The sequence below is a fragment of the Diabrotica virgifera genome, chromosome 1 (genome assembly GCF_917563875.1).
Source record: "Diabrotica virgifera virgifera chromosome 1, PGI_DIABVI_V3a".
In the NCBI taxonomy this organism is placed as follows: domain Eukaryota; kingdom Metazoa; phylum Arthropoda; class Insecta; order Coleoptera; family Chrysomelidae; genus Diabrotica; species Diabrotica virgifera.
The window spans coordinates 253824473-253848298 of record NC_065443.1 but is presented as its reverse complement, the minus strand read 5'-3'; the positions used below and the strand labels follow the sequence as shown (position 1 = coordinate 253848298).

At 33.5% G+C, this 23826-nt stretch overlaps 2 protein-coding genes across 2 annotated transcripts in view; both read left to right on the top strand.

Annotated features, from left to right (window-relative positions):
* LOC114334231 (dynein axonemal heavy chain 6) overlaps positions 1-23826 on the top strand; it is a 226424-nt gene that overhangs the window by 135421 nt on the left and 67177 nt on the right. The gene's annotated exons all lie outside the window — the stretch shown is intronic.
* LOC114331446 (poly(ADP-ribose) glycohydrolase) lies at positions 2253-22425 on the top strand. Its single transcript, XM_050648911.1, has 3 exons — positions 2253-3561; positions 18351-18589; positions 20694-22425. The coding sequence occupies exons 1-3, from the start codon at positions 2780-2782 to the stop codon at positions 21854-21856; spliced, it is 2184 nt and encodes a 727-aa protein (XP_050504868.1). The 5' UTR covers positions 2253-2779; the 3' UTR covers positions 21857-22425.

Here is a 23826-nt window from a genome sequence, read left to right as displayed (position 1 = left end):
TTAGTTTATTGCTAACTTAATATAAAATTAAATATTGCATATTATATTTTATGTACCATACGTGCATAGACATCAGAAATAAAAATAATTTGTTAAGTCAGTGGTCACATCATGTCCGTGGACTCAACAAATATTTTTTTTATTTACGGGAAAAATAATTTATATCTAGCTTGAAGTCTAGCTTTTCTTTAACAAGTAGCTATATTTTAACTATTTATTTATTTATTTATTTATTTATTTATTTATTTATTAATTTAACCTCCTTTAATACACAAAATAATTGTTATTACATTAAAAGAGTGCTTACTACTGCTAAAAACTCATTCCTATATTAAGTACTAAACCTAAATAGAATAGAACAAGTAAAAAAAACACTACAAATACATCTAGACAAATAATTACATCTAAATACAAATAAATACATCTAAATACAAATAAATACATCTAAATAAAATTTTACGACAACTTTTGTATACTAGAAATTTGTTTCAGAAGCAACTTTTATTTGTTTCACAGAAGAATTTAAAAAGTCTATATCACAGTTAATTATCATATGGTTACATTCTTCTAACATCTTATTTATGGGTGAACAATCAGTCTTATTAGTTGAGAACAGTCGTTTGTTATTAATTCTTAAATGTGTTTTTGGAACATGAAATTTAATACTATTTATAAAAAAGCAATCTTTATATTTAATGTGATTTACAACATAGTATATAAAAAGGGCTGAATGAAAATGTCTTCTATTATCCAGTCGCTGAACTTTAAAACAAGTTAGCATAGCATTATAGGAAATCATGTAGGGATAGATACCAAACTTTCTGACACAAAGAAACCTCAAGAATCGTTTTTGAACCTTTTCAATCAGATCAACATTGAATAGGGCTTTTCATTCACAGTCATTTGTTTCGAGCTTCTGTCATGTGTCACATAATATTAATATATCTACGTCATACGTTATTGGTAATACCAATGATACAAATCAAAGACGTATGTCGTAGATATATTAATATTATGTGACACATGACAGAAGCTCGAAACAAATGACAATCGATGAAAAGCCCTATTCGGCTTGTGGTGCCCATATAATAGGGCTTTTCATCGACTGTCATTTGTTTCGAGCTTCTGTCATGTGTCACATAATATTAATATATCTACGCCATACGTCTTTGGTTTGTATCATTGGTATATGTCAATAACATATGACGTAGATATATTAATATTATGTGACACATGACAGAAGCTCGAAACAAATGACTGTGAATGAAAAGCCCTATAGAGGCATACTCCAAGTGAGGTCTTACCAGTGCATTGTATAATGATATTAGAGTTTCAGTTCTTTTAAAAAATTTTGAATTACGAATTATAAAGCCAAGAGTTCTGTATGCCTTTCCAACGATGATCCGATAATGTTTATTCTGTCTAAATCCCGAGCCGAGGATTAGCGGCGTGTAATTTGGGTTGCCTATACAAACTTGAATCAACGAAATGGGCCTTGAGTGTTATTTAAAACGCTGAAAAGACCGTTTAGTGATAATAAAAAGGGTGGGTTGTGATTGCGCGCAGCGGTCAAATACCTCCTGCCCTGCGGTTCTCTCACTCTAATACCCGTAAGTTAGGTTTGGACCGAAGGGTTAGGTCTTCCTCCTTTCAGGCAAAAACCGATATTTACTGCGGTTGCATGATATTTAATATTAAAATAGTATTGGATGTGGTAGAATGTAGACTCTTTGTATAATTATCAATTGAACAGTGAAGCTGTTAGATCAATTTTCCGATTCAATCATTTCTACTGTTCACAGTTCTGTGTTTGTGTTTGCTTTTGAGTAGGTATTTCATTTTCTTGACAACGAAAATGTTCGGTGTGGAAATAATTAATAAGTGCTTGCAATGCGGAAACGTGTATAAACGTAAACATGATTTAAAAAGACATGTAAAAAGTTCGCATCCCGACAAATTGGATGCAATTGCCCCTTTAAAAGTGCTTAAAGGCAACGTCTATAAATTTAGACATAAGCCAAGTTTAAACTTTCATGCCAAAAAAATGCACACAAATGTCATTGATTTGTACAGTTGTAATTTTTTGAATAATAAACATTCGCGATTCAAGTTTATATAGGCAACACAAATTACACGCCGCTAATCCTCGGCTCGGGATCTAGACTCGAGTGATAATGTTCACTAAATCTCAAATTTTGCTGAAACGTACATTACTCCAAGATCTTTATGGGAATTATTATTAATAATATTCCCATTATAAATAGTTAAAATTGTAAAAATGCCACAAGAAAATAGCTTCAGAACAACATTAAGTAGCTATATCTCAATCAAGTTACCAAAAAAAACATATTTAATGGATCTTAATTATTTTAAAACTTAGTGGTAAAATCTGCCAATTTATTAAGAATGACCCATATAATATAACACATATATACGTAATTATTGTTGTCACACAATTTAATTTCTGCTATTCAAACCGAACATTTTATAAACATTTATCAAATTTTCTCGATAAAAAATTTGAAATTAATTTTTAATCATTGTTGGATTCAACAATAATCGTAAAGGCCAACATTGTCAGTAGGTTTAGGTTTTGAAATTATAAAAAGGAGAAGTGAAGTTGATTAACCAAACATAACCTCACTTTCTAAAAAATTTTATTTATTTTGTCAAAATGATCTAACTTTCGCAATAATACACATCACTTTCAACAATTTATTATTTATTGCAACATTACTCTATGTATCAACCAATATAATTATTGTTGATATCAAAAACAATGGCCCAAGATGAAGCAAAAACTTGGGTAGGAAGCAGCCTCTCTCAAATTTGCAATAACAAAGAAGTGTGGAGTTTTAATGTTTGTCCTGTTACCGTTTCGAAGAATCATGCCGTATTATTTAGACTTCCAGTGACCTTAAAAGATGCTCCGGAGCCGTACAAAAACTCAGAGCCCCATTATTGGGACAATGACCATGTTAGAATGCCTTATTCAGAAAAAAGTTTGTTTCCAGTTGAAGAAGACGGCGTAGAAGTTGTTAAGTTACGCTGGAATTTGATTGAAGAATCTCTTCTTCGGCCTATTCGTAGTAGCCTAGAACTAGAAGCTGCCATTCGCACATACAATTCATCTCTACCTGAATTTACAGCTCTTCACAGTTACTTTGAACAATTAGAGGAAGAAGAAAGCGACGGATTTTTCAAAGAGTTATTACCAAAAATGATATCATTGGCATTAAATTTACCACAAATATTACCAGGGAACTTGCCCTTGTTGACACAAAATCACAATAAATCTGTAAGTTTGTCTCAGTTACAAATTGCTTCACTACTCGCAAATGCTTTCTTCTGCACTTTTCCCTGGAGAAAATCTACCGCAAACACATACCCTGGCGTTAATTTCATCACATTATTCAGAGCTGATAGACGACCAAATAGACTATTTTGCATTTATGAAAAGTTTAAGTGTATGTTTAATTATTTCCGAATGGTAACTTCCTCAGTGCCAGTGGGTGTTGTGACCTTCGAAAGGAAGTATGTTCCTAAAACTGAAATACCCAGGTAAGTTCAAAGTTTTATTTATTTAATTGAAAGTTAGCAGTGGCGACTTATAATATTTCCACTTGGTTTAGCAAAGACTAACATATTTCAAAACCTTACGAACTTTGGAAATACACTGGGGTGCAAAATTAACTGGACACCTTAAAAATGGGTCAATTTTGATGTCTCGAATTTCCTAAACCTGTTGTCCGGTTTAAGTGATTTTTAATATGTTATAGCCTTAGTCTTTATCAATATCGCTGTAATAATATTGTGGCTAAACAGGCAAATTTTCATTGCATACTGGGTGTACCAATAAATCTGTGTTTTTTTCTTAAACTGCGCATCACCCTGTGGAATATTCTAGCATTTATAAAATACTCAAATTAAAACCCAACTATAGCCTTATGTTTTCTCAACATTCTGTTTTTTTATTCATTCGCTTAAGTAGGACCATAAAAAAGTTAGAAAATTTAACAACTAGCCATGTTCTTTATCAATACAGGGTGTTTCTAAATAAGTGTGACAAACTGTAAGGGGTAATTCTACATGAAACAATAATGACAGTTTGCTTTATAAACCTATGTCCACAAATGCTTCATTTCTGAGATAGAGGGTGTTGAAATTTTTCTTACAAACTGATGATTTATTTATTGCTTAAAAACCAGTTGAGATAGGCAAATGAAATTTGGTGGGTGTTAAGGTGTAGTTATTTTACATTTTTTGACATACAAGTAATAATTTAAAAAAAAATTAAAAAAAAATAATAAAAAACATGAAACAAAAAAAACTAAATAAAAAAAAATTAATAAAAAAAAATAAATAAAAAAAAATTAAAGAAAAATTCACAAGAGGATTTAAACCTCCGCGGGGTTGATCCGGGTTGACATCCTATCGTAGTGACAAAAAAAAACATAACAAAAACAAAACAAAAAAAAAACTAAAATAAAATACAAAAAAGAATGAATTTATTTTAATATTAATATTAATATTTTGATTTGTAAAATGTATACACTATGTGTTCTTGATAAAAATTAAGTAGTATAATATATTTATATTTTTTAACATAGTATGTACATTAGCTGTAATTAGTAAGTAAATAAGAAGTAAAAATTGTAATAATATTATAATAACCAAGTTTCACTAATTGGCAATATCTTTAATGCATTTACTTTTGATTGAGACTGACTGAATGACCATAGTCCAAGCCAAAAAAAAAAGAAAAAAAAAAGTAAGAATTTAATATTCACCATTGGCAGGTATACAGGTAATATAAGCCCTCATATTACCCGTATGCGCGCCAATGGTGAATATTAAATTGTTTATTTATTTATTTATTTATTTACGGGCGAACCCATTTTACAAAATAAGTACAATTTTAAAACAAGTACGATAATTTAACAAAATACAATTAACATGTTAAAGGTTTAAAACAAAATAAAACATTGATAAGATAAAAATTACAAGACAATTAAACATTAAAGTACACAGACAAATAATATAAATAATAAACATAAATGGTAGGTACCTACATTACAGTAGGTACAATAGGTACAATTGTTAATTGTATGTCAAAAAATGTGCAATGACTACTTCTTAAAACCCACCAAATTTCATTTGCATACCTCAACCGGTTTTAAAGCAATAAATAAATTGTCAGTTTGTAAGAAAACTTTCAACACCCCCTATCTCGGAAACGAAGCATTTGCAGACATATCGTTGATAAAGCAAACTGTCATTATTTTTTCATGCAGAATTACCCCATAAAGTTTGCCAATTATTATTTAACCCTTAAGTACTAACATCTTAAATCAATGGCGTAAACACTAACTAACCGCCTGACAGACGCCTGACAGGGTTTAACATTTTGGTGGTAATTTTTGTTTTTGTTAAATATTTTAATGCAAAAAATATCTCAATGACTTACTGAAAGTATTGATTATCTAAAAAACACAGTAATTAATCTAGTTTTTCTGTATTTATTAAAATAAAAAACATTATAACAAGAATGAAAGGATTGTTTGTGTACCTCTTTACTCCTGAAAAAAAGTGTGATAAAAATTAAACAAATTAAAGAATCTTAATAAAAATTTATAATCGAGTTAAACAAAGAGTAATAAAAATGAAAATAAAAAGGTTTTTAAAAAATGTTAAAACAAAAAAAAACTGACAGGTACTATAGTTAGTACAGTGTAGCAATGGTAGTCAGTGGCAACATTTTCATTACAAAATGATTCCACTTCGCTTATGTCGTCTTCTACCTCATCAAACCATTTCAAAAGAGTTTTGTCAGGGCGTTTATTCCCTTATTTGATGTTTTTTTATGAACTGGGGCACATTATGTGTAATGACGAACTGAGCATAAATACTAACACCCCGTCTATTAGACGGAAATCACACTTTGAGCCTAAATATCTTTCGAATAAAAACCTGCAGCAAATTGCTGAATTCAGTACTACTAAAGAACAACCCAACTTGAAAAGTCATAAACGGGTGACCTTCTAAATTTTCTAGGAAGGGAAATATCCCACTTTCGACAAGCGATGCCGTCTGAGAGATGGTGTGTTAGTACTTAAGGGTTAAAAACACTGAAAAACATGGCTAGTTGTTAAAGTACCTAACTTTTTTATTATCCAACAAGCGAATGAATCAAAAAACAAAATGTTGAGAAAACATGAGGCTATAGTTGGATTTTAATTTCAGTATTTTGTAAATGCTAGAATATTCCACAGGGTGATGCGAACTTTGAGAAAAAAACACAGTTTGATTGATACACCCGGTATATAATGAAAATTTAACTGTTTAGCAACAATACTATTACAGTGATATTTCTAAAGAATAAGGCTATAATACACTCGCGATCATAAAAAGCGGGTCACTCGATGAGTTATTCAAGTTAGATGTCTCGAATTTTCTAAATCTGTTGTCCGATTTGAGTGATTTTTTAGTATGTTATAGCCTCATTCTTTAGCAATATCGCTATAATAATATTGTTGCTAGACCGGTAAATTGTCATTGTATACCGGGTGTAACAATCATACTGTGTTTATTCCTAAAAGTTCGGAACACCCTGTGGAATGTTTTAGCATAGATAAAATATTGAAATTAAAACTAAATTGTAGCCTTAGGCTCTCGTTAACATTTTCTTTTTTGATTTATTTGTTTATGTTGGATAATAAAAAAAGTTAAGCACGTTAATAACTAGCCATGTTCTTCATCAATACAGGGTGTTTCTAAATAAGTGCGACAAACTTTAAGGGGTAATTCTGTATGAAAAATAATGACAGTTTGCTTTATAAACATATGTCCGCAAATGCTTCGTTTCCGAGATACGGGATGTTAAAATCTTCCTTACAAACTGACGATTTATTTATTGCTCTAAAACCAATAGAGATATGCAAATGAAATTTGGTAGGTTTTAAGAGGCTTTGATTTTTTGACATACAATTAATAATTCTATATTCACCATTGGCGTACATACAGGTATAAACATTTTAGATACATCCCGTATGCACGCCAGTGGTGAATATAAAATTCTTAATTGTATGTCAAAAAATGCGCCATAACTACCTCTTAACATCTACCAAATCTCATTTGCATATCTCAACCGGTTTTAGAGCAATAAATAAATCGTCAGTTTGTAAGAAAAAATTCAACATCCCGTATCTCGAAACCGAAGAATTTACGGTCATATGTTTATAAAGCAAACGGTCATTACTTTTTCATGCAGAATTGCCCCTTAAAGTTTGTCGCACTTATTTAGAAACACCCTGTATTGATGAAAAATATGGTTAGGTGTTAAGGTGCCTAACTTTTTTATTATCCAACATAAACAAATAAATTAAAAAAGAAAATGTTAAGAAAGCCTAAGGCTACAATCGAGTTTTAATTTCAATATTTTATCTATGCTAAAACATTCCACGGGGTGTTTCGAACTTTAAGGAATAAACACAGTATGATTGCTACACCCGGTATACAATGATAATTTACCTGCCTAGCAACAATATTATTATGACGATATTGTTAAAAAATAAGGCTATAACATACTAAAAAAATCACTCAAATCGGACAGCAGGTTTAGAAAATTCGAAGAAATCTAACTTGAATAACTCATCGAGTGACCCGCTTTTTATGATCGCGAGTGTATATTAAAAAAAAATCACTTAAATCAGACAATAGGTTTAGGAAATTTGAGACATCAAAAATGACCCATTTTTAAGGTGTCCGGTTAATTTTGCACCCCAGTGTATATATACTCGAAAAAAAAATAAATGAATTCTAAAAACATGAACTATTTTAATTTCATACCGAATTGCATGATAGGGTTGCATTTGTACATAGTGTAAAGTATGGCTCAGTGCTGACTATTTCCAATAAACACTTATTTTGTTTATCTAAGCTTGAAAACTCACTAGTCAGAACATTGCAAATTATTTGCTCGGCTATTTTCTCCGTATTTCGGATAGTAAGGAGCTTTTTAATTTGCAAAAGTGTTTTAGGGAAAAAGTTAATATTAAAACTTATTAGTGAGAGTGTTAGTGAACAAATAAACCATCGAATAAGGACGAAAAGTTAAGAAATTTTGTGAATATAAGGTGTTGTGACGTCGATTGGTAGAAATTACTCATCCACAAGGTTGAATTGTGGGTAATTTTTGGCGCTGGTCGATAGGCAACACATTTTACACTAGACCTGTATAGTAATTGCCTACACATTCCAAAGGCCTCATTTGCGAGTATATTTAGCACCAATTAATAGGCAACATATTATACATTAGACACTAGGAATCCTGGCGCTGGGTGACGGATAATCCACAAAAACAACTAATCGATACCCAACAAAATAAAAAGTAAACAATTAGATTTTTAACTACATAATTATTGATAAATAAATTCACAAATTAATATAATCCTTAAAAATGGCCAGTGGTGGAGGTGGAGCAATTAAGAAGACGGGACCGGCAAGAGTGGAGTATGAAAGCAGCAGCGAAGAGAACGGGAATAAGAGAAGTAGGGATGGGTACGATGCGGAAGATTTATTCAGAAAAAGCAAGGTAACGAGGAGAACACCGACTAAGAGTGATAACCAAAATGAACAGATGATACAAACATAGATTTATAATACTCTAGATTGCGCCTTACGATCTTAAAATGGGTGACGGTTGCGACAGAGATAAATGAGTCTATTTGGTCGGTAGTCTCTTTTTAATTTAAGGGGAATATCGACGACGTGACTATCCCACTTTATCGAGTATTATGTACTGACAGTTCGAGTGGGTGGTGACGAGAAATGGTCTTTGGTCTTCAGACATGGAGAATCGTGGTTCGAATCCCATACCAACTTTACCTTTTTTATTTTTAATTTAATCAATATTGCGTTTATTAGATATTTTTACATCTGAAAAATGGACCTAAGTAAATCTAGCAGATAATAAATGTATGTATAGTAAGTTAATATTGGAATACATAATTATTTGTAAAATAAGTCATTCGTTATTAATATAAATTCGGCCTTATTCGAATGACGTGAATAATGTTTGTATTGCTTCTACCTTTTTAAAAAATTGTAATAATAGTTTCATAAATAAAAATAATGTCTAATTACTTATAATTGAATCGGTCATTTCAAAAACAGCAAAGTCCACAATTTTCAGAAACTAACTTTTTGAGAGGAATAGACTCCTTTAAGATAAACGTTGTGTGCAAAAACGACACCAGTCCAGTAAAAACATTAGGAACAAAACTACAATATAACTCTGAATTTTGATGTCATCCATTTCATCCATCTTTCGACTATATAGGTAGTTTTCTTTGCTCTTCTGTAAAATTAGGAATATGTGACTCGTGTCTCGTGTTGTTTTTGAAATGACCGATTCAATTAATAAATCGATGATGGTACATTATGTTGATATTAATTATTGGTAATTTGTACGAATATTTTTAACAATTACTTTATACTATTGTACCATTAACTTATTAAAAAAATAACATTGGCTTTTATATTTTTAAAAATCTATAGGTACCTACACAGTTTTTCTTATTTGTTATATATTTCTTTGCTTAGATTTATTTTAGAGATATAATAATATCTAATAAACGCAATATTGATTAAATAAAAAATAAAAAAAGTAAAGATTGGTATGGGATTCGAACCAGGATTATCCACGTCCGAAGACAAACGACCAGTTCTCGTCGCCATCCGCTCGAACTGTCAAATTATCTAAAATACTCGTCGATAGAGTAGGATAGTGACGTCGTCGATACTCCCCTTGAATTAGAAAGAGACTACCGACCAAATAGGCTCATTTATCTCTGTCGCAACCGTCACCCATTTTAAGATCGTAAGGCGCAATCTAGAGTATAATATATCTATGGATACAAATGATGCAGACAATTATGTCAAGAAATGAAGATATGATGATGGAAACAAAAAACTTGCGCAGAGAGCAACAAGAAACATTGGATTGTGTCAGACAGCTGGAGAAAAAGAATAAGGAGTTAGAAAAACGACTCAATGAAGCAAATGACAGAATAGAAAGAATTGAGAAGGATAAAAGAAAAAAGAACGTAATAATTAAAGGATTAACTTTAGATAGCAATGATAACAGGTCCACTAAACAAAAACTAGAACAGTTTATTGAAGCAAATCTGCAACTAAAGGTTAAACTGAGGGAAGGAAATAAAATTGGTGATAAATCATTTCTGGCAGAAATGGAAAATATGACGGATAAAATCTCGGTATTAAGGAACAAAAGTAAACTTAGAAACATAACAGGGCAAGGAGTATATATAGAGTCTGACATGACAAAAATGGAAAGAGAGATACAGGCTATAATTAGGAAAATAGCGAAGGAGGAAAAAGATAAGGGTAATACAGTAAAAATAGGGTATATGAAGCTAAATATTAATGGAAAAGATATGAAATGGGATAAGGATAATGGTAAACTGACAGAAAGCACACATAACAGCCAGAGAGGAATCCCAAAAAACTAAAAAGGAATGCAGAAAAGACTCCAATAATTATAACGACTAAAGCAACGGACAAGTACATGAGATTGGAAAATGATAATACGAAGTATAAACAAGATAACGAGGCAAAACAAAACCATAAGACAGAAAAGCCAAGAGATCAAAAGTCTGACTCCGTAGAGAATGATGAAAAAGGTAAAGAAATGGGTAAAGAAAAAAGAAGAGTGGAAAAAAGGGAAAAAGAGAAAATAAGAATGGCAACATGGAATGTACGCGGCACCTATGAGGAAGGAGCCATGAAGGAATTAGTAAAAGAAGTAGGAAGATATAAATTGGATATTGTAGCGGTACAAGAAACAAAACAATTGAGGTCAGAAATATCGGAATTAGAAAATGTGGTTTTTTTCAAAAGTGGAGGGGCAGATAGGATGTTGGGAACAGGTTTTATTATAAGAAAAGGTCTAAAAGAAAATATTATGAGTTTTAATCCCATATCGGAGAGGATGTGTTATATACGAGTAAAAGGAAAAAAAAGAAATATAAGCATTTTAAATGTACACGCCCCTACCGAAGAAAAAGATGAAGAGATAAAAGACATATATTATGAAAAAATGGAGATGGAATATGAAAGGATACCGAAACATGACGTCAAAATTATAATGGGAGACGTAAATGCAAAAGTGGGGAAAGAGGCAATCTACAGAAATACAGTAGGAAAGCATAGCAAACACGACGAGTCAAATGACAACGGACAGAGACTGATAAGTTTTGCAATAGAAAAAAATATGGTGGTAAGAAGTACACAGCTACAGTGGAAAGAGATACATAAGGGTACGTGGACATCTCCGGATGGAAAAACCGTTAACCAAATTGATCATGTAATGATAGAAAAACGACACGCGGAATTTATTACAAATGTCAGAAGTATGAGAGGAGCAGACTGCAGTTCAGACCATTTTTTAGTAAAAATTGAATGTAAAAGTGAAGTAGAAGAAAAAATAGTTGTAAAAAAGGATGCAAAAAGAACAAAATCATACGAAGTAGCTGAACTGAAAAAAGAAACAACCAGGCAAAAGTATCAAGAAGAAATAGAAAAATTGTTTTTGGAAACAAAGAATGAAGCCACAGATGTAGAAGAAAGATGGGAACAAATAAAACACATTACAAAAGAAGTAAGCAGAAAATTGATACCCAGAATTAAAAAACAGACAAAAACTAAGGAGTGGTTTGATAGGGAGTGTGTAGAGCTGTCAGAAGAGAAGAAAAAGTTAAGAATACGTATGTTGACCAACCCTAACGACAAAAACAGAGAAGAGTATAACCACGTACGAAAACAGTTAAAGAAAAGTTGCAGGAAGAAAAAGAGAGAATTCAATGAAAAAAAGTTGCAGGAGATAGAAGAAAAATTTAAAAACAATGAAATAAGATCATTTTATCAAGAGGTAAAAAAAGTAGAAAAAGGTTACCACAGCAAAACAAGCTACATAAAGACCATAGAAGGAGAGCTAGTAAGTGAGCCGGGAAAAGTTATGAAAGAATGGAAAATGTATTTCGAAACGTTACTAAACAGTGATGATGAAGATCAGGGAGAGGACGAAGACAGAACAGAGGGTGCAGATATAAGAATAGCCGAACCAACCAAAGACGAAGTGCAAAGAGTTGTAAGCAAATTGAAAAACAATAAAAGTCCAGGTCCAAATGAAATAAGTGCAGAAATGCTGAAAGCAGGGGGAAGAAAACTACTGGAAAAGGTGTATGAACTGATAGAACTTACATGGAAAGAAGAAAAGATGCCTGAAGAGTGGGCCAGAGCCTGGATAATCCCATTACATAAAAAAGGGGATGCAACGATGGTGCAGAATTACAGGGGTATTGCTTTGCTGGACGTGTGCTATAAGATATTTGCTAGGATTGTAAGAGAAAGATTAGAGGTATACGCAGAGAAACTAATAGGAGAATACCAAGCAGGCTTTAGAAACAATAGATCGACGACAGAGCAAATATTTAACATAAAAGAAATCCAAACAAGCTGCTACGAACATAAAATGGTTTTATATGCACTATTCATAGATTTTAAGCAGGCCTATGACAAAATTAATAGAAAAAAAATGTATGAAGCCCTACGGCAAATGGAAATACCAGAAAAACTAATCAAGTTAATAAGAATTACCTTAAATATGACATCTAACGAAATAGTGTGGAACAGTCACAAATCGGAAGAGTTTATAGTCAAAAAAGGACTTGACAAGGTGACCCTCTATCAACTGTGTTATTTAACCTAGTTTTGGAAACAATTGTAAGGAACAGCAGAATAGAAACACAAGAAACGATCTACCGTAACGAACATCAATGCATGGCCTACGCCGACGACCTTACACTGCTAGCAAAAACTAATACCGAATTAAAGAAAATCATGAGAAGATTGGTCAGAGAGGCAAAAAAATTCGGCCTAGAAATAAATGAAGAAAAAAAAGTATATGGTGCTAGGCAACACAGAAAGAGAACCTGTAGATATGCTAAAGTTAACAGCGTTCGATGGAAAAGAATATAAATTTAAACGAGTAAATCACTTTACATATCTAGGTGCCATTATAGATGAAAAAGGACACGAGCAAAACGAACTAAAGCACAGGATAGCTAAAGGTAACCGAAAGGTCGGCAGTTTAAAAAAATTATTAAAGTCAAATTATGTATCAAGAAAGACGAAAATTAGAATATACCAAACTGTAATAAGAGCAACAGTCACCTACGGATGTGAAACATGGGTACTAAACAAAACAGAAGAAGAAATAATAGAGAGATGGGAACGCAAGGTACTGAGGACTATTTTCGGGGGAAAAAATACGGCAGATGGTTGGCAAAGAAGAACTAATCAAGAATTAAGGATGCTTTACAAGGAACCAACTGTAACAAGATACACAAAGGCACAAAGAATCAGGTGGGCAGGTCATGTCGAGAGGATGGATAGGTCAAGAATGCCAAAGAAGATACTATTAAGAAAACCAGTTGGGACAAGGAGACGAGGTAGACCAAGAAAAAGATGGCACGAAAAGTTTCAAGAAGATATAGGATCGATGGAAATTACAGACTGGAAAGAGAAAGCGAAAAACAGGATACAGTGGAGAAACATAGTGCAGCAATTTTTACATAGACATTAAATCAAATTATATAACAAATATAAGACATTAGTATATATTGTCATTTGTATTATGTAAAATTGTTATTGTTAAGTTGTAAAGCCCTAGGCCTCCAAGGCCTGTAGAGCCATGTTAAATAAAAAAAAACATATGAATATGTAGTGTTCTAAAGCAGCGTTTCCCAACTGGTGGGTCGCGGACAGATTTCAGGTGGATCTCAGCATGGCTCTTACAGTAGCTGAGTGACGTACTTCCTATAATAGTGAAGCCATTCCGAGTAATATAAGATGCTAAATATTGTTGGAATGACGCTTTTGAAAAAGAGGCTGTGGATAAACAGAAAGAAGTTAATAAGCGGTGGAGTTTATTACATCACTGGCCTTGACAAGCACACAGATTTATTTCTGTATACAGGCAGCTGGGGTATTTATTTATAGCCATCACTGCGCCAAAAACAGATAAAGAAACATGTTCTTCGATCTCATTTTCCCTCGTTATAACCAAATATGTCTCGTTATAAAAGTGTTATAGTTCAATAGGAAGGTCATGGGACTCCTAATGTACCTCGTTATAAGCAAAACCTCGTAATACCCATGTTCGTTATAGAGAGAGTATACTGTAGTAATAAAATTTTATGTTTTTTGTGTCATCCCTGTTGAAAAAATTGCTATTTATAATAATGTTAATGTAAAATATTTACAATGTGTTTAATTATTTACATTGTTAACTATTTTGTTCATAAATAAACCCATAAAGAAATAAAAAAAATCTTAAAGGGAGAATAAATAACAAATCAATGTATGTAGAAAAAGAATAGGATTTTAATTTGAAATTCATTAAAATGTGTTTGCATTTATAGGTTTATTTATGTATGTGTTATTATATATATGTTTTATTTGTTGTCGCTATTAGACAGTTTTGTTCAGATCTGCTATTGTCTTCAAAATTTATGAGTCATGTGCTTCATCCATAATGAAATCTCAGCTGAAATATTCTTCTTCTATTTTTTGAACATGTCTGCAAGTATTTGTCCATATCTCTGGAGTGATTTCATTTAGCCTGATATTTGCTATCTGTTGAACATCTGCTAATTTAAAAATACCTCTTTGTGTTTGTTGCCACTACTTCATTCTTTAAAATACTCCAGATTTTTTCAACTTTTTGAAACTGTGTGGAAACTATGTAAGTACTTACATTACATAATATTTCTATCTACGAAAAATTGTGAAATTCTTTAAAACTACTTATAATGCGAATGAATACAGCTTATGTTCAGATTTGTATTTTTTTGCATTTTCTTGGAAATTCTGTTTATGGCCCTTACGTCAGTTTTTGCCATTAAAATTTGTCTGCTACCTTCCACTTTTTTCATCTCAAATATGCCTATGAGTTTCTCATGATATTCGAAAATTAAATTAACTGTGAATATTACAGTTCAATTTGGTAGAAGATATCAGAAATTGTCTTATTTATAATTTCTTATAAATATTTTACCTATGCATAGTGTTTGAAAAAAAAAATGCAAGTACAGTGGAACCTCGATAAGTCAGATTAATCAGGACCACAGCCATTCTGGGTTATCAAAAATTCGGGTTAGTCAGAGAATAAGGTAAAAATTGATAAAATACAGTATACTTATAGGTGTTGAAAAAAAACTGGGAATTCAACCGCGATGTACACCAAATCTTCGTGGACTTCAAACAAGCTTACGATTCTGTTAGCAGAGAAGCATTGTGGGAGACTATGGTAGAAATGGGAGTACCTGGAAAACTGGTACGATTAGCAAAGGTGAGCACGGAGAACGCTTCCGCACGAATCAGAGTTGGCAGCAACACGTCGGAGGAATTCCTCATTGACACCGGACTTAGACAAGGAGATCCTCTCGCCCCCCTGCTGTTTAACTTCGCACTGGAACATGCAGCAGTGTTGCCAACCTGAGGGAAATTTCCCTTTTTGCGGGATTTTTTAACAGTTAAAAAGGTAAGAAGAGAAAAAATGAACTCAAAAGGGAATTTTTGTTCCAGTCCAAATTCTAAAATATTTAGAAAAAATGAGGGAAATTACCGATTTTGTAAACGGTAGGGAATTTTTTCATAAAAGTGGGAGTTTTAGGGTAAGTTGAGGGAAAAAGCTCGCTTGAAGGTTGGCAACACTGACATGCAGTAAGGAAAGCTCAGCCACAACTGACAAACGGATTTGCCGCCCAAGGATCAAAAATACTATTAGCCTTTGCGGATGACGTGGACACAATTGCACAATCCACCAGAGATGCAAAAGAAGTTTTCACCCTATTCGAGAACGGAGCCAAGGAAGTTGGTCTTAAGGTCAACGAGGACAAGACCAAGTACATGGTGGTTACGAAGAACCCAAGACCAAGGGTTAGACAAAACGTAACAATTAATGAATACAATTTTGAAGTCGTCAAAGAATTTAAGTACTTGGGAGCGATCATAACATCTGAAAATAACTATGAAAAGGACGTGGCAGCCAGGATTATTGCAGGAAACAGGGCATATTACTCGTTAAGGACCCTACTTAAATCAAAAATACTCTCAAGACCAGCAAAAATAAGAGTATATAAGACAATAATTCGTCCCACAATAACGTATGGAAGCGAAACCTGGACTCTGAATCAGCGGGAAACAACAAAATTACTGGTACTTGAAAGAAAGATACTGCGGACTATCTATGGGCCTTGCAGAGAAGAGACAACAGGAGAATGGAGAAGAAGACACAATGATGAACTCCAGACAATATACGGAGATGAAAACATAGTACGCTACATTAAATCAAACAGAATACGATGGGCGGGTCACGTACTAAGATCAAGTGACGAAAGACTTCTAAACGCCACATTCTGGGAAAGGCCCGATGGAAAAAGGTCAGTTGGTCGCCCAAGAAAGAGATGGAAGGACGCAGTAGCCAGCGATCTACGCAAAATGGGAGTACAGCAATGGGAAATAGCTGCTCAGGACCGACAACAATGGAGGGAAATAGTAAACGCGGCCAAGACTCACATAGAGTTGTAGAGCCAAATGATGATGATGATGATAACTGCAAAAACATGAAATACATATGCACAGTACATCTAAATTACATACATTTGTAAATGTTCGTTTTGTCTGATAAATTATGTTCTTTGATAAATTATTATGTGCAACAAGCGAAAATTTTACTAAATAAAATTAAAATAATACTAAAATAGTATTAAGACCAAGTTTTCTGGTAACACCTTCAAAAATTTGCAAACCAACGAATGCTGTTTCAGTTTATTCAGAGATATATATGCACTTATATATGCACAAATGATTATTTATTACATACTATTTGCATCTTTGAAGGCACTTTTCTGCATGTCGCTATGAGTATAACAATGTATGAAATGTGCAGTATGTTATTTGTTTAACCGCTGAACGCACACATTTATTTGCAAAAATACGTCAAAAAATTACCTATTTATTTTATTACAGTAAAATAAACTACGAACAAGACTATTGTCACTAGATATAATCTAAAGTAAAAAACGCATATTTTTTAGAAAAATATAAAATATCAAATACCCTCATGCGCTCACCCGAGTTAACTCGGTCATAACTTTTTACATACAAAATACTACAAGTAAGAGAAGAAAATCGCAATTATTCAAGTATAATAATGTTAAATATTGCTAACAGTGTGATACACTCTAAAACAAGGGGTTACACACAGAGGTACGTCACAGTCAGGGCAGAACGTGACGTCAGCAAAATAGAATTCTACTCATCGTGATCCCACCCCAGTCGGCAGTCGATCGTAGAAAGTTTAAAATTAGAAACGAAAAAACAAGTGGGCACGGGCGCCCATATAAAAATTTTTAGGGGGGGCAGACGTGAAGATATTGCAGATTACATTTCGTATACTTTGGATAACCATATATAGTTTAAAGCACCCGAAAAGCTAGGGGAGCCACGGCCCCCCTTCCCATAGGTATGGCCGCCCATGCAAGTGGGGATACCGTTATTTAGCGCTAGAAGAGTTAAAATTTGTAGGCGCCTTATATATCGTACAAATATTTTAAACACGAGTTAACTCGGTTAAGCGAAAATAGAAACGTAGTTTAAAACCGAGTTAACTCGGGTAAGCACGTTAAGCGGTTAATGTCGATATGGTTCAATAACATTCACACCATCAAATGCTGGGTTATTAACTTTTTGGGACTAGGAAAAAAACCAATTGATTTCCGTTACTATGCTAATATTTAAGCATATACAATATTCTTGTATACCACCTTCATAGAAATATCTAAATATTAAAATCCTTTGGCACATGTCAAATCAATTTTAAAAATACTGCTAACACTATTCAATCTTTCTATATGTCCATATATTACTCATATACTTTTAATTTGCATAACTGATACTGCAATCGCCAGTTAACTTGGCGACAGAATATGCACAACGTCACAGAGACTGATGACCATCCTCTAAGCCACTCTGCAATTTTGGGTTTGTGCCAAGTTAACTGGCGATGACAATACAAAACTGCTCAAAATGTAAATGGTGTCATCCACTTCCACCTTCAGTAGAAAAAATTTCGTTGCCTGAGTAATGAGTGAGTCGCCACTGAAAGTTAGACCATAATTTAAATCTGGTTTCAACTAAAAGTAAAATTATAACATTTATTGTGATTTTTATAGCATTATAAATACAAACTACTGTTTTTCTAGGTGGGATTCCCTGGATAACAGTATAGGCCACATAAAAGTCCACATTGACAGTTCAGGTACTATTGAAGATAATGGATTAGGGTTTCTGCAGGTTGATTTTGCCAACAAGAACGTGGGAGGAGGAGTTTTGGGATATGGCTGTGTTCAAGAAGAAATCCGGTTTGTCATTTGTCCAGAACTGATCATTTCAAGACTGTTTGTTGAACAACTAACTGATCTTGAAGCTGTTGTGATAACAGGTATAGTTTAGATAGTACAGCCTATAGGTATATATGCAACGTTAATACTGACTCACAGACTTAGGCAGTGTGATTCTTACTTCATGTAAAGAGAAAATGAATTCATTCCACATACCTACAGTATCAAAAAGCTGTTTTGGAACTGTTATATAGACTCTTTTTTTTTTCATATTCTTTTAAATATAAGAAAAAAGACTAGTTTTCAATCTAATTGCACATAAAACAACACCAAAAGGTGTTACTCTACATCCTACCAGATCGAAAACAATGGGAACCTTCTCTGGTAACACCTCCGAGGCTTCTACAATTTGCAAGCCATAACGGATGCTGAGACTAAGGAAGATGAGGAAATTTTACAATTTATAATTCACGTCCCTTCTGCTCAGCGCGGTAAAGTTCCAACGAGAATGGTTTCCTTCATACTCCAATCAGAGTAAACATGTAAATCAAAAATAAATAACCATTTTCAATTTCATTGCAAAACGAAAATACAGCCGCATCATATTCTAGTCCAATCAGAGAGTGCAGCAAGCCCCTCTACCGGTTTCGAAACTTATTAGTCTCTCATCAGGAGGCACATATTCTGCTCTCTCTGATCCAACCAAAACAAACCCCTTTGTGCAGTCACGGATTGCAACGAACGAAATGGCATAGATGCCCTAGCGGCAACTGCTAGCAAAAGACTAGTTTTCAATCTAATGGCATATAAAACAACATAATGTTACTCTACATCCCACCAGACTGAAAACAATGGGAACCTTCTCTGGTTACACCTCCGAGGCTTCTACAATTTGCAAGCTATAAGTTTCGAAACCGGTAGAGGTGCTTGCTGCACTCTCTAATTTGACTAGAATATGATGCGGCTGTATTTTCGTTTTGCAACGAAATTGAAAATGGTTATTCATTTTTGATTTACATGTTTACTCTGATTGGAGTACGAAGGGAACCATTCTCGTTGGGACTTTACCGCGCTGAGTAGATGGGACGTGAATTATAAATTGTAAAATTCCCTCATCTTCCTTAGTCTCAGCATCCGTTATGGCTTGCAAATTGTAGAAGCCTCGGAGGTGTAACCAGAGAAGGTTCCCATTGTTTTCAGTCTGGTGGGATGTAGAGTAACATTATGTTGTTTTATATGCCATTAGATTAAAAACTAGTCTTTTGCTAGCAGTTGCCGTTAGGGCATCTATGCCATTTCGTTCGTTGCAATCCGTGACTGCACGCCGGGGTTTGTTTTGGTTGGATCAGAGAGAGCAGCATATGTGCCTCCTGATGAGAGACTAATAAGTTTCGAAACCGGTAGAGGTCCTTACTGCACTCTCTGATTGGACTAGAATATGATGCGGCTGTATTTTCGTTTTGCAACGAAATTGGAAATGGATATTCATTTTTGATCTTTTAAATGTGTTCACAAAAACTAACATGCTTGATGTTCTCTACGAGGCTCTTCAGAATGAAACAGTAAGAAAGTTGAAAGGTAAAAAAACCTAGACTACAAAAAGAAACACAGTAAAGAAACCTTGTATTCGATTTACTTATGTGTTTTTGCTCATTTCACAATTCTTCCTGTATCCATTATGTCGACATGATCTCACCATTTGCGGTGTCCTGCTCATGTCCATTTCAACACAACCTGGACTCCACAGTTTCTCTTAATGTATCCTTATTCTACCTCTGAGAGAAATTCCTCTTATGGTTCTTAATACTTTTCTTTCAATATTTTTGTATACAACGTTTTAGCTCTTGCTCCCCTGCATCTGTTAGTTTTGGCCTTACACATAGGTACTTTATGCATCCGGATTTTGCTCTCTACGCTCATATATTTGTTCCTAAATTCTAAACATACATTGTTTAATCTTCATTTTCATGGGGATGCATTTTATACCTAGTGCAGATGTCAGCTCTTGTTCCACAACAGATATCCCTGCTGCCACCTGTATCAGTATTCGGGATATTCAGATACCTTCCCATATTTGTAGGGACTGCTCATGATAATATTACTGACAAACTCTCTCACGACATATTAATCTAAACTCTAAACCATAACAGTACACTACTTGTTATATTTTAAAATATTTCTTGAAAATACCCTTTTATGTTCTAGGTATTCAAAGATACAGCAACTATTCAGGATATGGAGACAGCTTCGTATGGGAAGAACCATGCAAAGACCAAACACCCTATGACGAATATGGAAGAAGAAGAACCAGTGTCTGTATTATAGATGCCACCAAATACAACAAAGTCTCCCAACAGTTCTATCCTTCGGCAATGCTAAGAGAAGTCAATAAGGCCTATGTAGGCTTTAGTTCCAAAGATAAAAACAACTTGGCCCCAGTTGCAACTGGCAATTGGGGATGTGGTGCTTTTAATGGTAGCTTGTATGTTAAGGGTCTACTACAGTTGATGGCCTGTAGTGCTGCAGGAAGGCATTTAGTTTATTACACATTTGGAAACACCGAATTTAGAGATGAATTTTACAAAATGTACACATTTTTAGCAACCAATGATGTAAAAGTTGAACAATTGTGGAAATTAATATGTGGTTTTGTTCTTTCGAAAAAATCTGAAGAATATTTCTACCCATACATCCAACAGGCTTATTTTGACAGCAGAAGACAAACTTCAATCAAGAATTTTTTCAAGCCAGAAGATCCTGGACCATCAACTTCAGCATTTAAATCAAAAAAGTTCTCTTTTGGCAAAGTAAATCGCCAAAATGATAAAGATTTGGATATTGTGCTAAATAGTCCTGACCTCTTTGAAAAATTTTTCTCTGACAGTCCCACAGAAGACGAATCCATAACAAAAAAGAAAAAAGTCACTAATGGTTTAAAACTACCTCAGCAGAATGATAGTATTGGAGATTTAATAGATGGTATAGACAGTGGTAGATTCTATAAACAGAATTCAAGATTACCCCAACAGAAATATGTACAGAACGATATTGGAGATCTTATAGACAGTATGGACAATAGTCGGACTCGTAAACACAAAGACCAAGATAATCAGAAATATGTACAGGATGATATCGGGGATCTTATAGACAGTATGGACAATAGTCGGGCTCATAAACACAAAGAACAACAAGATAATATTTCCGATTCTTTACTTAGTTTCGTAGATACACTTCGTCGGAAAACAGCACAAAGCGAACCAAAGAAGATCGAGCAGATGGAAATAGATACTGTTGAAGATACTTCAGATGTAGTTATGGAAGCGAAAGTGAAAAATAAAATTACGGAATATTTTCAGAAAGTTCCATAGCGATTGTACTATGCCTTTTATTATTTATAAATTAATAGATTCGAATTTATATTTAAGGTGATACAGTAGCGATCAACAGGTAGCAACAAACGCGGTCCAAGATTGCGAAAGTTCTGCAAACTTTCAAAAGTGAGGCAACAGTGCGTCGGTAATTCGACACTGACAGTGACGTTTATACTATCAAAAACAATAATTTTTATACACATAGGCGCGAAATGTTGCCAAGTCAGTGACGTTGGATTTATTGTTATAAAAAAATCGATTTTTAGTAGTTCCAATGTGACACAAAATCTAGGCACGGTATTAATGGCGGTACAGGCTCCTTTTTGCAATATTTTATTTAGTTATAGAGTAATTTCCACATACTAACATATTTCTGAAATTGGGCTCTGTACCGTCATTCTTTATTATATTACGAATAAGTGTGCCAAATATCTCGACAAAATATTCAAAATTACAGCCGCGGTCTTGGAACGCGTTTGTTGCTACCTGTTGATCGCTACTGTTTCCTCTTAATTGTTTCGTCACAGCTTTTTTACATCAAGAAAAATAAAATATTTTTCTAGTTTTGTGAATTTTTTATTTATGTTTATTTAATCTAGAAAAGATACCCGCTCATTTTAAAAGTAAAACCTTAAAAGAAATTCAAACTCAATTGTAGCCTCAGGCTTTCTTAACATTTTTTTATTCATTTGCTTATGTTGGATAATAAAAAGTTCGGTACTTTAACAACTAGACATGTCCTTCATCAATACAGGGAGTTTCTAAATAAGTGCGACAAACATTAAGGGGTAATTCTGCATGAAAAAATAATGACCGTTTGATTTATAAAAATATGTCTGCAAATGCTTCGTTTCCGAGATACGAGACGTTGAATTTTTACCTGACGATTATTTTTTTCTACCTTACAAACTGACGATTTATTTATTGCTGTAAAACCGGTTCAGATATGCAAATGAAATTTGGTAGGTTTTAAGAGGTAGTTATGGCGCATCTTTTGACATAAAATTAAGAATTTTATATTCACCATTGGCGTGCATAAGGGATGTATCTAAAATGTTTATACCCGTATACACGCCAATGATGAATATAAAATTCTTAAAATTGTATGTCAAAAATGCGCAATAACTGCCTCTTAAAACCTGCCAAATTTTATTTGTATATCTCAACCAGTTTTAGAGCAATAAATAAATCTTCAGTTTGTAAGAAAAAATTTAGTCCCGTATCTCGGAAACGAAGGATTTAGGGACACGAAGCAAATGGTCATTATCTTTTTATGCAGAATTAGGTACTCCTTTAAGACTGTCGCACTTATTTAGAAACACCCTGTATTGATGAAGTTGTTAACGTACCTAATTTTTTTATTATCCAACATAAGCAAATGAATCAAAAAAGAAAATGTTAAGAAAGCCTAATGCCCTGATTTATAGTCGAGTCTCGAGACCGACCTTGAATAAACTTGGGTTTAGTTTACACACAAATTTTATTCAAGGTCGGTCTTGAGACTCGACTATAAATACGGGCCTAATAAATACGGGCCTAAGGCTACAATTTAGTTTTAATTTCAAACTATTTTATCTATGCTATAATATTCCACAGAGTGTTCCGAACTAAGAAAAAACACATTATGATTGTTACACCCGGTATAAAATGACATTTACCTGTCTAGCAACAATATTAGGTATTATGTACATTTATATTCTTAAATAATAAGGCTACAACATACTAAAAAAATCACTCAAATCGGACAACAGGTTTAGGAAAGTCGAGACATCTAGCATGTTCAATTTTTAAGGTGTTCCGTTAATTTTGCCGGTGTATGTATAATGCTGGGGCCACAGTGACGTCTAATGCCGTTAATTAAAACATTATTTGCCATCTCTGTAATGCAAATAATGCGTTAATTAACTGCATTAGACGTTACTGTGGCCCCAGCATAACGGATTGATAATAAAGCTATTATGTATCAA

What these genes read in the sequence shown, in the direction of transcription:
- LOC114331446 (XM_050648911.1), top strand. Translation starts at nt 2,780, where the DNA reads ATGGCCCAAGATGAAGCAAAAACTTGGGTAGGAAGCAGCCTCTCTCAA. An exon ending in CCTAAAACTGAAATACCCAG is followed by an intron (nt 3,562 to 18,350) that starts GTAAGTTCAAAG and finishes CTGTTTTTCTAG; the next exon opens with GTGGGATTCCCTGGATAACA. An exon ending in TGAAGCTGTTGTGATAACAG is followed by an intron (nt 18,590 to 20,693) that starts GTATAGTTTAGA and finishes TTTATGTTCTAG; the next exon opens with GTATTCAAAGATACAGCAAC.